Here is a 13,864-nt window from a genome sequence, read left to right on the forward strand (position 1 = left end):
TGCATCCTATGCATCCTATGCAGCCGTATATAAACTTGTATATATTTCTTATACAAGTCTATGCATCTATGCATCCTATGCATCCTATGCAGCCGTATATAAACTTGTATATATTTCTTATACAAGTCTATGCATCTATGCATCTATGCATCTATGCATCCTATGCAAATGATAAAACTCGTTTTTAACTCCAACGGTCTCATATCGTGCCTGGTATCCATCAGGAATCTATATAGAATTTTTAAGGAGGAAATATAATCTAAAAATGCCCCATCCCCTCCCCCCCTCCGGCTGCCGCTAGAACTTAGATGAGAGAACACTTACTGAGCAATCGTAGGATGATGTAGCTGCAAGGGTACCGTGGATTTGAACTCCTTTTACATTACAATTTTTAAACTAATTTAACATACAAGACTTATCAGCTGCAGTTTTATATTTCAAGCCCCTTTTTTAGTGTTGAAATTGGTAAGCTTTAAAAAGTTATAAATGCCATCATTTTAATTTTGTTCAATGAAACAATTTCAATGTTGAAGGTCATGCATACACAATGGGCTGAGTTCCCACAATAAAATAGCCCGATCAGTTCCGCCGTTTTGCATGAATTGAATTACAAAATATTTTTAAAATAAATAAAATAGAAGGTATTTAAATTATGTTGATTACCTTTTAAATTTGAATCAAACTGGAACTGAATTCTCATAGTGTCAATTTTTTTTCATTTTCTAATCATTTATAATTCAAAGAAAAAAATCAAGACCTGGCAACTTCTTGAATAATCATAATTTCTTGCTCTTGTGCAAGATTATATAAATTTTCCTTCTCTCCATGTTTCCAAAATTGTATTAAACATTTAAATATTTTCTGCCATGAAAGGAGGAGAATTGAGGTGTAAACAGAATTAAGTCCAGTGTCCGAATTTAATGAATTTAAGCCGCGTCTCAAATCCCCCAAAAACTAGTTTCACTTGAGCGCCGGCTTAAATCTTAAAAAATTTAATACAAATTTAGGTGAAACCAACAAAATTTGAGTCGCGGCTTGAATTTAACTGCGTCTCAAATTCTTTAAATTCGCGGCCTCAGGAATGGCAGCCTCCATAGCCCCCCAATACATTTTCTTCTTGTATAAATTGTAAATGAAAAGAACTAGGAGACTGCATGCAAAGTTTCAGTAGGAACTCAAGTTGTTTAAAAAAAACACTTTTAAAATTTCTTTAAATCAATGTATTGTAATATCCCTGTGACTCCGCCTGTGTGCCCGGGCAGTGAATGAATCTAAATAAATATAAATATAAATAATTGTTTTAAAATCTAAAAAAAATATAAAAATATAAAATATTAGCTGAAGGGCCTGGCGTTGCCCGTGGATAAATATATTTGAAAAAAATCGAATTTTTTTAGCCTACAACACCCACCAGCCACCCATGAGTGTCCACAAAAAATGTCAGCCCAATCGTTCAAGCTGTTTGACCGGCTTTAGCCAACATATATATATACGAAAGTCTTGTTTTATTATATAGATAAATAATTGTTTTAAAACCCCTATAATCACAGTGCTCAGAAAAATATTAATTTAAATTTTATTCTACAATACATATAATTATCATTCCGAAAAAAAAGATTGACTTTCAACACAGAAATTCAAATCATATTTTTGTAAATTATACAAATGTCTTTAAAGCAAAGACTGGAAACCTTTGACAGCTGAGAAAATACAGCTTTAGGAACCCTTTTGTTAATCTAATCTTTATAGTCATTGATTTTCAAAGCGAGATTTTACAATTTTGTTATTATCTCTGAACTTCTAGGATATACTATAATAACAATTATATTAAAGCTTTCCAGTAAAACCTTTCATTTATTTTCATTTCTCATTCTTAAAATTGTAATCTTGCAGAGTCAAATTCATCAGAATATGAACCACCAATAAAAAAAAACAATTGTTCAGAATTCACTAATATGGAATTAGATCTATTTTCTGGAAGTTCAGATGTAATATTTTCATTGTCTGCTTCCCAATCATAAGCATCAGTCCTGTTGTTAATGATCCTTCCTTCCTTAGTTTCTACCAGACTTCCAACAAACATATTTTGACTTATCTCAAAATAAAATTTATCAGAAAATATGATCTCATAAATCTGTGTTGATTGTTGTTCCTGACTTTTTGTTTTAGCTTTACAATGTTTCTTAATTGTTTAAACATCAGCAACCCTGATTCATATCTTCTTTGATTTCCACCTTCTGATGAAAATGTACACCTGTTGTACACAGAAAAAGATGAAAATGTACACCTGTTGTACACAGAAAAAGATGAAAATGTACACATGTTGTACACAGAAAAAGATGAAAATGTACACATGTTGTACACAGAAAAAGATGAAAATGTACACCTGTTGTACACAGAAAAAGATGAAAATGTACACCTGTTGTACACAGAAAAAGATGAAAATGTACACATGTTGTACACAGAAAAAGATGAAAATGTACACCTGTTGTACACAGAAAAAGATGAAAATGCACACATGTTGTACACAGAAAAAGATGAAAATGAGTCGAGAGTAACCATGAGACATTGTTGGAAAAGTAGTAAATTGTACCAGGTTTAGTATAAAGCTAAAATATTCTACTTTACTACTATGAAGAAGCTAAACTGAAATTCTTGTCAAAAAAGTAAGATTTATAATCCAGAATGTCAACTTTTCTTTTGAACATAACTAAGACGGTGTGCATTTAAAAGTTGAAATTTTTATTACTTTGTTTTTCTTTAGTCAACAATATTTACTAAACAAAATGGTTTTAACAAATGCCAAAACACTACCTAACTGGCACTAATTTTACTTTGGTCTTAATACAGGGGGGGGTTGTAAGTTCAGGCCTCATTTACATGTTTACATGCGTAATGCGGTCAATAGATACAGTGTTAACCACATAAACACTAGAGGCAGGATGCAGGACATGGAATACAATGGATACAGAATATACCGTACAATGGATACACTAGATACAGGACACCAAAGCTAGAGGCAAGTGATATGGGATGGTCAATACAAAATACAGGACACTGGATATTAGATACAGAAAGCAGGATATTAGATACAGAATACAGGAGACTGGATATTAAATTACAGGATAAAAGACACTGGATATTAGATACACAGAATACAGGACACTGGATATTAGATACAGAATAGAGGACACGGAATATTAGATAAAGAATACAGAAAACTTGATATTAGATTACAGGATACAAGACACTGGATATTAGATACACAGAATAAAGGACACGGAATATTAGATAAATACAGAACACTGGATAATTGATACAAAATACAGGGCTTGGGATACTAGACTTTGATTTACCTTAGTTCCGCCTGGCAGTTCCCACACTCCTAGCATAGCATCCTCAAACCCTGCCACCAAGGAATATACATCAGGAATCATAGATAATAGAATATATAGAGAGGAAATAAAAGAATCTCTCGGTATGAACTTTTTCAGTCCCTTTCAGCCTGAAAGGGAGTTCAAAGTGTAGAAATCATGCAAATGTTCACAAATTATATGCAGTAGAGTACATTAATACAGTATGTTCCCTAGACAATCCATTTCAATTTCGAATTTTTTAAAGGGACCGTTCACTTATTTGGGTAATTTTAGGGTAAACTAAACAGTCTATTCGCTGTTGATTGGTAATAGTCTTACTTTTCAAAGACAACTGTGGCCGGAGAAAAAGCCGACTTTTCGTTCAGAGTTTGAGCGGAAAGGGACGGTCCCTCTCTATAGACACTTTTTGATGTTTTTTTCAGTATGTTGTGGATCAAAATAAATTTCGAATATAAAATTAAACTGTAGTATCTAATCGTTAATTGCAAATGTCATTATTTTTTATTTTTTTTTTGTTTTTTAACTTTCTATTTCTAAAATAACACTATTTTATCGCAATCAAATTATGCATTGCCTGTGCAAAAAGCTGAATTGAACGCGGCATGACAAATGAAAAGTTGTGCACATGCGGGAACAAAATCTACAAAATCTACGAACCAAAATACGATTAATGATTAATTGATTGTCGTAGAGACGTCGTCTTTGTATACACATTTTACATGTTTTAATAAGAAAAACGTTCATTTCTTGCTAACTCAAATATCAAAAGTTTTCATATTTTAGTACATAATAACGAACACATAATGACATTAAAATATAATAAATTTAAATGTTATTGGGCTGCTGTTACTGAAAAAAACAATCAAATGTGTCTATAGAGAGGGACCGTCCCTTTGCGCTCAAATTCTGAAAGAAAAATCGGCGTTTTCTCCGGCCACAGTTGTCTTTGAAAAGTAAGAATATTATCAATCAAGAGCGAATAGGCAGTTCAGTTTACCCTGAAATTACCCAAATAAGTGAACGGTCCCTTTAAACTGTTAAATAAACTTTATAATGAATTAGGTGAATAAAAATATCATTTGATTTATAGTTATAACGGAAAATTATCGTTTGTAAAGTGGAAGGCATAGAGTCTATGTGAAATGATCATTGGTCAATTATGAAACCAGCCTATTTCATAATTTGGTTTTCTTTTAACAGTAATTTTAGATTTTCTATATAATAATATTCCAGGGTCCAACAGGTTATATAGCATAAATATGTGAAGCACACCTGCAGTATGGAAACAGTACAACAAAATGGCCGTTTTACACTTTTTTCCATCAAATTCCTCTCTATATATTTTATTCTCTATGTCAGGAATACATATTTAATTCTTCACAAAAACAATGTACTGTATGGAAGAAATGTAAACAAGCTCTGTCTTAGAAGTACTGAGTATGTTTACATTTATGTCAGACACTGCGGTACACTTCTTGTACGACTTGTACACAAATATCTGGAGGTTTTTAGTGTATATTGGTTTCCTGTCACAAGATGAACAGATGAGAAATCCACAGCGGACACCAGGTCACCATGCGCCTACACATTATCATCAATTTTATACATACAAATATTAAATGTAATTTGAAATGGTGTACTCAAATAGATTCTAGTACAATAGATGGCAACTTAGAATTTGTACACTCTCAGTACAGTTGTATTCTGACGTAACAAGTGTCAGTTCAGTTTTTGTGTCCGACAAAATTATTAATAATAGTGATAATTTTAGAATAAAGTGTTTATCTTACAGTAAAATAAGTGCAATTTTATGTGTTCTTTATTTTCTGTTTTTACATTTTTTGTATTTAATCACAGAAAACATGTCAACTAATATGAGAAAGTTTATTTTTCCTTGTTATATTTGACACTTGTGACGTCGTGTATAATTGGTGCATTTCTCTGTTGCCACCTATTGTACTTGATAAATCTATTTGGGTGTACTTATATTTTTAAATAGGTCGAATGAAAGAATTTGTACATATAGCTATATTAATCGTAATGATATTGAATATACCAAAATTCATTATGCTTCTACATATTTAATATTTATTCTCAAAAAAAAATCTTTTATTTCATAAGCATACTTACTTATAAAAAAATAGTCAGCTTTTTAAATAATCAAAAACATTTTCAGGAATTTATTCATTTCACTTAAATGAACATGTTGATTCAGTAAAATTATCAAAAGACGTGGTTTCTCTTTGGCTTGAAATTTTATTTTCCTGGACTGTACAATATGTATGCCAGGGGTGTCAACTAAGCATTTGAAGTTTTTAGGGGCTAAAATATCCTTTCTAGAAATTTTAAAAGCTGTAAATGCTGAAGATTTAAATTAAAAAGTATCTCTTTTATTCATTTTCTAGACCAAACCTGAATTTTTAGAGTAGGAAATCATAGACTTTTAATTTTAAGGTTTTATTAAAAACGAATTTTAATATTTAGCGTGGAATCGGAAAAAATATTACATAAAACATAAAACATATACATGTAATAAAACATACATGTAAAATGGATGAATTATTGAAGCCCCCCCCCCCCTCAATAAGTTAATCTATGATTTCCAGGGGGTTTCCAGTCCTCAACGGGTGCCAAGCCTAAATTGTTTTAACCCTACTCTGTGCAAATTCCTGTATACGCCCCTGGAACCCTAGCTTAATACAAATTAACAATACAAATTTAACAAAAAGGTTTATATAACACTAAATTGAAGACAGAGACCAAAAAATAAGCTTCAAATAATCATATTTTAAGAGTTTTGGGAAGTCCTTTCAGTCTCATACCCTGTACATTTTCAGTTACCTTAGAGTTGTTGCACAAGGTTTCAAAGTAAAATAATATTTAGACATCAAACGAAGGATTTAGAATTTGGTAAACCCTGCAGATTAAAATTATCTTTTTTCAAAATACCTATCAGACCATTTTGTATTTTTAAACTTTCAGATCTTTTCAATCTTTAGAAAACACTTTTTACGAGGCCGTGCTCGACTATAATTATGGTCAAGCTGAAATACCTGAGTGGGATGACCAAGCTTCCAAACATCAATGCTGTAAAAAAATGAAAACAACTGTCCGTGAAAAAGTATCTTTTGAAAAGTGTCTGGAGAGAACATACAGTAAGGACATTTTCTCTGCCTGGCAATGCTTGACAAATCTGACATGATCTGGAAATCATACATGTTATTGTTCAATCTGGAGAAAGGTACCCTGAAATTTCTACTCGACTCCTGTTTGGACACCCTGCCAACACAAACTAACCTTCTACAATGGGGAAAATCTGCATCAGATCTCTGTAAACTATGTTTACAAGCAGACGCTGAATTGCAAGGTAGAAGACAAGGAACTACAAAACATATTCTGAATGGCTGCAAGCTTGCACTACACCAAAAAAAGAAATACTTGGAGGCACAACAATCTTATTAAACATATCACTGGATTAATTGATATTGACCGATTTCTGATGTATGCCGACATCCCGTCCCATACCCTTCCAGGGGGAGGTACTGTTAACCCCCCCCCCCCCCCCCCCCCCCCCCGGGGGGGGGGCCTTTTACCCCCCCCCCCCCCCTCCTTTTGACCGCACAGAAACCAAATCTAGTATTTATCGAATATTGTTAGAATGGAGGAAAAGATGGATATTCATTTTCTCGAACGAGCCACCTCAAAATCCTCGTACTTTCAATATCATTTTTTTAAAGTGCCTAATCATTCCAGATTAACTATTTTTAAAGAATCGGGCCACGTTAGGGCATGAATGACACATACAATTTTTGTAAATCGAAAAAAAAGTTTCCATTAAATTAAAGATTTCAAGTTTAATGTCTTAAAAATGTTCACCTTTTTTACGCGCATTTTCAGATATTCCTGGTGCAGAATGCCGCAAATAATTCCTAGTTTATAGAACTTCCATCTTTTTTGTTAACTATAGTGAAAACCATAAAATTTTTCGGGGTGGTTCCATGGGAAAATTATAGGCAGAGATATGCCGAATATTTTACTATTTATTTTATATCACGAAGGTTAGCCATTACGGAGGCAAAAGAGATTTAAGTTTTACCTAAATAAAATTTGACATCATTCTCATGGGTTTGAATATACATGATATTATCATTGCAATATTTTAGTCCACCCATATTTTAAGCCCTAACGTGGCCAGATTTTTAAAATAGTTTTATCATCAAGAATTGGAAACTTTTTAACACAAAATAATCGAAGGACGAGGATTCCGAGGGGAGCTAAATGTAGAAAATGAAGTGGCTCGGACGAGAAATTGTTGTGGCTGGCCTTCCTCACCTCGTTCACCCTTTTGAAATCGGCTTAAGAGGAAGGATATATCTCAACATCAAATAAGGCAAATCTAAAGAAACTGTATTAGTTTTCTGCAAAGCCAGTGTTAGTTTCAAAGCAATGTGCGAAAATCTATCAAATCTTGCAGTACTGTCATCTTACCACAATTTTAGAAAACGAAAAACGCTAGACTGGGACCAAGAAACTTCATTTCTGAAAACCACCTCTGAATAACTAAACTATACTAATGCTAAAAGTCTTATATGGCACCTGTTTTTGGCAAACCCTGTCAATCATAAAATGCGATATCCAGAGAAAAGAGTATTAGTATTAAATTGTAAACTTTTATATTGTTTAATTTAATGTAATTTTGCTTTAGACAAATATAAATGATGAATATATAACAATATGCCATGTTTTAGCCTTCAAGGAACCCTGATTGCAAGAAAACTGACAAAACAAATTCCATACAATCGTCGCTGAAGTCTCATCCTTTTTGAGTAACCCTATATATTAGGATATAACTTCATCTAAATCTACGTAATAGCCATATATGTTGGCAGTGCGACCCTATATAGTCTTATTCTTTACTAGCTAAATTGCCCGTAACAAGCAAAAAATTCGAAATTTTGAAAAAGTAAATTTTTTTAGCCTATGTTACACCCAGCCTCCAAGGGTACCCATTGGGTTCCCGTAAAAAATGTCAGCCAATTTTGTCCAGCTACAGCTAACATATTTATATATATACAAATATACAAATATAAATATAGAGTGAAGAACTTTATTTATATATTGTAGAGGATGAAACCCCCGAAAGAGGATTATGAAATCCGCAAATCAGTGGTGTCGGATCTTGGAAACTTCCTCTTCTTTTATATACTCGTTATTTATCATGTAATTATATCTAGAAGCAACAAATGTACTTCTAAAGTGGTGACCCCAGACAACAAACGAACCATGGCCGAAAACATAGCCTCCTGGTCGGAAACAGCGCAAGAATCTAAGGAGGATGACAATCTCAAGCTTAAACTTCTTTTCCACAAATTCACTATTTCTTCAATATTTAGAAGATAAAACTTTATATGTTTAGAAGATCTATACAGAAGTAAAGTAGTAATTTCTGTTTCTACGATCGTAGCTCACGAACATTTAAACCGATTTGCCACACATTTTGGAAAACTTGGTATAACCACGGGAATGTTCTCAGCTTGGTTAGAATTTCCAGGTTAAGTGGGTTGACTTGTCTAGAGAAAGTTTAGATTCCCAAGCTAGTTCTAATTCAAAACAAACTCTACACGCCAAAACTTCAATGAGAAATTTAATCCATTAGCTCTGCGAACATTTTTCTGTAAATTTATTTACAACTAAAACAAATAACATACAATTACATTATCATTTACTTATAAAACCAATTACTGTAAAAATGTATGGAAATTAAGTTAATAAATAGGAGTTTGATAACAAAATTATCTAAAATTACACAATTATTCTACTACGAGTTTTCACATTATGTCTCCAAACAATTATACAACGCATACAATAAAAAACAACTTATTTTCAGTTTACAAAATAAGAATGTATAAAAATATACAATTTGACATACAACTTACTATGGCAGTGTCATGTTTATTGTGAACTAGTTTTGTTTTGAAGAATTCGCAATTTTAAAACTTAAAATAAAGTCACTTTTCATGAGGGTTTCCAATCGGAATTCCGTTGCCAGGAACTGCGCGAAAAAACAGAGCTCGCAATGTAAACCCTAGTTTTCAAAAAATAAAAATAACCCTTTTCTGCTCGAAACAAACTAAAAACTTAATTGATATCTTAACAAATATGTGGAAAGTTTAGAGAAAGTTTAGATTCCCCAAGCTAGTTCTTATTCAAAATAAACTCTACACGCCATACGAACACTTCAATGAGAAATTTAATCCATTAGCTCTGCTGACATTTTTCTGTAAATTTATTTACAACTAAAAACAAATAATATACAATTACATTATCATCTATATATAAATTTGGCTTGTCTGTCTGTTTCTTTGTCTGTCTGTTTGTATCCAATAAACGTCAAAACGGCTGAACCGATCGGGCCCAAATTTTTTGTGGGACATCACGTGACCACAGGGAAGGTTTACGAATGATAAAAAAAATGTGTTTTAAAGGTTTTTAATTTTGTAAAAAAATTTAAATTCTTGAAAATCCGCGAATTTTTTTTAAAAATCCGCGAAATTTTTTTCTTTGTTTTAAAATGTAAACAAAAAGAACATGTTCACAATTTAAATAGAAGATGGGCGCGAAGCGCCCTAAAAGCCTAGTTTACTTAAAAAACCAATTACTGTAAAAATGTATGGAAATTAAGTTAATAAATAGAAGTTTGATAATAAAATTATCTAAAATTACACAATTATTCTACTACGAGTTTTCACATTATGTCTCCAAACAATTTTACAACGCATACAATAAAAAAACAACTTATTTTCAGTTTACAAAATAAGAATGTAAAAAAATATACAATTTGACAAATAGATTAGTATGGCAGTGTCGTGTTTATAGTTAACTAGTTTTGTTTTGAAGAATCCGCAATTTTAAAACATTAAAAAGTCACTTTTTCATGAGGAACTGCGCGAAATTACAGGGCTCGCAATTGGAGACCCTACTTAAAAAAATAAAAATAACACTTTTCTGCTCAAAACAAACTACAAACTTAATTGATATCTTAAGAAATATTTGGAATATATTCACTCCAAATTTAAGTAATTACCAAAAAAGTTACCGGAGTATCTATCTTCATAGCAGAGTAGTGTACCTTATGCTCCCCCCCCCCCCTTAGTTCATCATTAGCTCTAAAATATAAATCTAATGTCCTTTATTGGAAATATTTTAATGAATCCCAAAATAAAATTTGATTGAAAAAAAATAAAAATTGTAAGCTTTTAAAGATGAAAATCCTTGTTATCCTACGTCAGAATCCCATTAAACATGCAAATAAGAAAAATATCCACTCACTCCCAATGATCTTTGGATTATATGCGACTCAACAAAAACCACTCTAATGGTTTTCCTGTTTCAGTTTTTTTGCTAAACTTTTACTCTTATAGCTTTAATTGAAAACAAACATCAAAAATGGTGCTCAACGAAAAAAACTTCTTCCTTATAAATACATAAAAACTCAGATTTTTGCAGATCCTATCAAAATGTTGAAATTTGATTCTAAGTATTAACTATTAGAATTGTTGTACCTATATGAGCTTTAACCTATACCTTTGTAAAAAGGGAACATAAAAAATTATCATTTAAAATGTAAATATTCGGTCTAAACAATGTGTATAATAGAAAAAAGTATCTCTATAAGCCTAGTGAGTTTAAAAACAAATTATCAAACAAAAAAAGTTTAATCCGGCATTTAACATTTTTTTAGTGATTTTTCTATTGCCTTGAAAATTTGACAATCAAGGGGTATTAGTGCATGATTATCATCGTCACAGTAGTTGATCCCTTCCTTAGCCTTTCTTTCTCGATTTGATTTCCTCCGTTGAGTTGGCAGCTGCTGGTCAGAAACCTTTCTTTTCTTCTTTAAAATGATTTCTTGTTTAAAGCTGGGATCTCGGCCTGATTGTCTTTTTTTCCTAGCTTTCTTAGCAGAGTTTATTTTCTTTGGACTTCTTGATGACCTGTTCACATTTTTCTGTCGCAAAAACCGACCAAAATTTGAAAATTCATCATTTGAATCAAAGACTTCATCTTGAAGATGAAGATCTGAAGAATTCAAGGTGTCATTGACAAGCTCTGAGTTGCTCTTGTTTACAGGAGACTCCTCCAGATCTCCAAGGAGATCACAAGATCTATTCAAGATATCAGCAGATATATCTGGTGAATTAGACCTGGATCCAACAGGTGTAGATTGCATCAATGGAACAGTAGATGTTGCCACTGGTGATAATGATCTTGATCTTCTTCCAGAAGATGGTAAATGTTCATATATTTCTATCTTTGTTAATGATTTGGATCTAGTTCTGTTCATCTGTACTTTATCATCAATCTGAGTAGGAGTATTTACTTCCGCAGATAGTAAAATTGAATATTTGTCAACATCTTCAATCCTCAATGTTCTCTTCCCATGTTTTATCTTCGCCACAAATGCACTGAACTTCTCTTCCTCAGGAAGTAGATCTTCAATCTTGTTGTGGTAAATGCCAATGTGTCTCATTACACTGTTCTTGGTTGGTAATGTTTTGTTGCATAATTCACACTCTAGTTGATCATTACAGAAGCGCAGCAGCTGCTTTCGAAAATGAGTCACATGATGACAATAGAATAACGTTTTAGTCGTTATATTTACAGATTTTGAGCAGATATAGCAAACAGTAGGCACTGGGCAAGAGTTTCTTTTATCTGCAAAAGTAGAGAAGTTGAGTGCAGCTTTGTTTTTGCGCCTTTTCATTCTCAATTTAAACTTTCTTGTGAGCTTAGGATTAGAAATCCACTTCTCATTCACTTTCCTAGTTTTCCTCAACGTTTTTGATAAAGTCACAAGCCTTGAGGTTTCAGATTTCTTGTTCATGACAACAGTTTGATTTTCTTTAACATCTTTAGCATTATCAATGTTGACTAATTTCTTGATCTTCATTTTCTTATACTTTCGCTTAGTGTTGCTCACAAATCTTTCATACTGGTGATTTTCCGGAATATAATGTTTAAAAATTTCATGGATAACAAATACATGCCTGCCAGTATTTCGTGTGCTGTAAAGGGCTTCGTTGCAAAATCTACACTGTGTCTTGTTGATAATGAATTCTGATATTTGTTTCTGAAAATGCCTTACATAATGATCATAAAACTGAGTTCTGGTTCTAGTTTCCAATGGTTTGGAGCAAAGGAAACAGATTGGATTTGAACTCTCAGTTTTAGTTGTGCATTTGATCAAAGTATTCTGTAAAGATTTGCTCTCATCATCTTTGTTGTTTTTATCATTACAATTATCTTCAACATTACAATCTTCGTCATCATCAGTAGTAAAGCATTCATCGTCCTCTGATTCTATCAACTGTTGATCGGAAGCATCCTTTCCATCATGATCGACCTTTTTCCTCTTCCTGCTGGAGACAGGAACTAGAACAATATCTCCGAAACTAACAGATAGATCTTCACCAGGTTCAACCTTCTCCAGGATATTGTAGACAGCTGGCTTCTCTTGTACAATCTCTATATCAGATTTGTTGTGTTCACTTGAACTATTTGTATTTAAACTAGGACTAGAAACTGAGGTAGATGCAGGGGACAATACGCCAGGTGGGAGTAAAGAATACAGCTTTTTGTGAGCAATTGCAACATGCCGAATTAGCTTATGTTTTTTTAAATTCAATTGTTTGTTACATAATTTACAAGTGTTTCCAACAACAAATTTACTTAATTCTTGTTTGTAATGTTTGACATAATGACTGTACATTTTTGATTCACATTTGCCATAGGATGTTCCAGGGACTGTTGTAAAAGTGTAATTACATTTGAAGCAGGCATATGTTTCATTCTTGGGACTTGACCTCTTGTATTTTCTGCGAATATTCTTCTCTATCTTTTCTTTTGCATCTGAAAGTTTCTGCTCTGAATCTGAATTTGAAACTCCGGAATCTTGTGTGGATTCATTTTCAGAGGTTTTACCAGGATCCACTGGTGTTTCATCATCTTCCTCCTCCGTACTACCTAACTCTGTTACACCACTATCCTCTGTATCCTCATCTGAGAGATTTGACCTTTTCTTTACCAAATCTATCCTAGTCACCTTTCTTAATGATTTTTTAGAAGTCTGACCTTCTTCTTTAAGAACCTCTTTAGTGACAGCTTCATTTTTAACCCCCACCTTCTCAGCAAAATCATTTTTGGTTTCTTTGTCGCTATTTACTTCTAAAATCTCTTCCGCATTACTGTTAACTTTTTCATTCTTCAATACAACTTTTTCTTTCTGCATTCCATCTTCTTCTTTCTTAACTCCATCTTCTTCTTTCTTAACTCCATCTTCTTCTTTCTTCACTCCATCTTCTTCCTTCTTCACTCCATCTTCTTCCTTCTTCACTCCATCTTCTTCCTTCTTCACTCCATCTTCTTCCTTCTTCACTCCATCTTCTTCTTTCTTCACTCCATCTTCTTCTTTCTGCATTCCATTTTCA

At 32.7% G+C, this 13,864-nt stretch overlaps 1 protein-coding gene across 2 annotated transcripts in view; it reads right to left on the reverse strand.

Moving 5' to 3' along the window:
* The window catches only part of LOC111694954 (F-box/WD repeat-containing protein 11), a gene marked incomplete at its 5' end in the record, with an annotated part of 62,259 nt that overhangs the window by 13,276 nt on the left and 35,119 nt on the right, over positions 1-13,864 (reverse strand). For both annotated transcript variants that reach the window (XM_023464041.1, XM_023464040.1), the window contains 4 exon segments: positions 325-374; positions 1,235-1,271; positions 3,357-3,406; positions 4,904-4,958. In XM_023464041.1, coding sequence (XP_023319809.1) covers positions 325-374; positions 1,235-1,271; positions 3,357-3,406; positions 4,904-4,958 — 192 coding nt within the window.

This window comes from Eurytemora carolleeae, unplaced genomic scaffold (genome assembly GCF_000591075.1).
Source record: "Eurytemora carolleeae unplaced genomic scaffold, Eaff_2.0 scaffold192, whole genome shotgun sequence".
Classification (NCBI taxonomy): Eukaryota; Metazoa; Arthropoda; class Copepoda; order Calanoida; family Temoridae; genus Eurytemora; species Eurytemora carolleeae.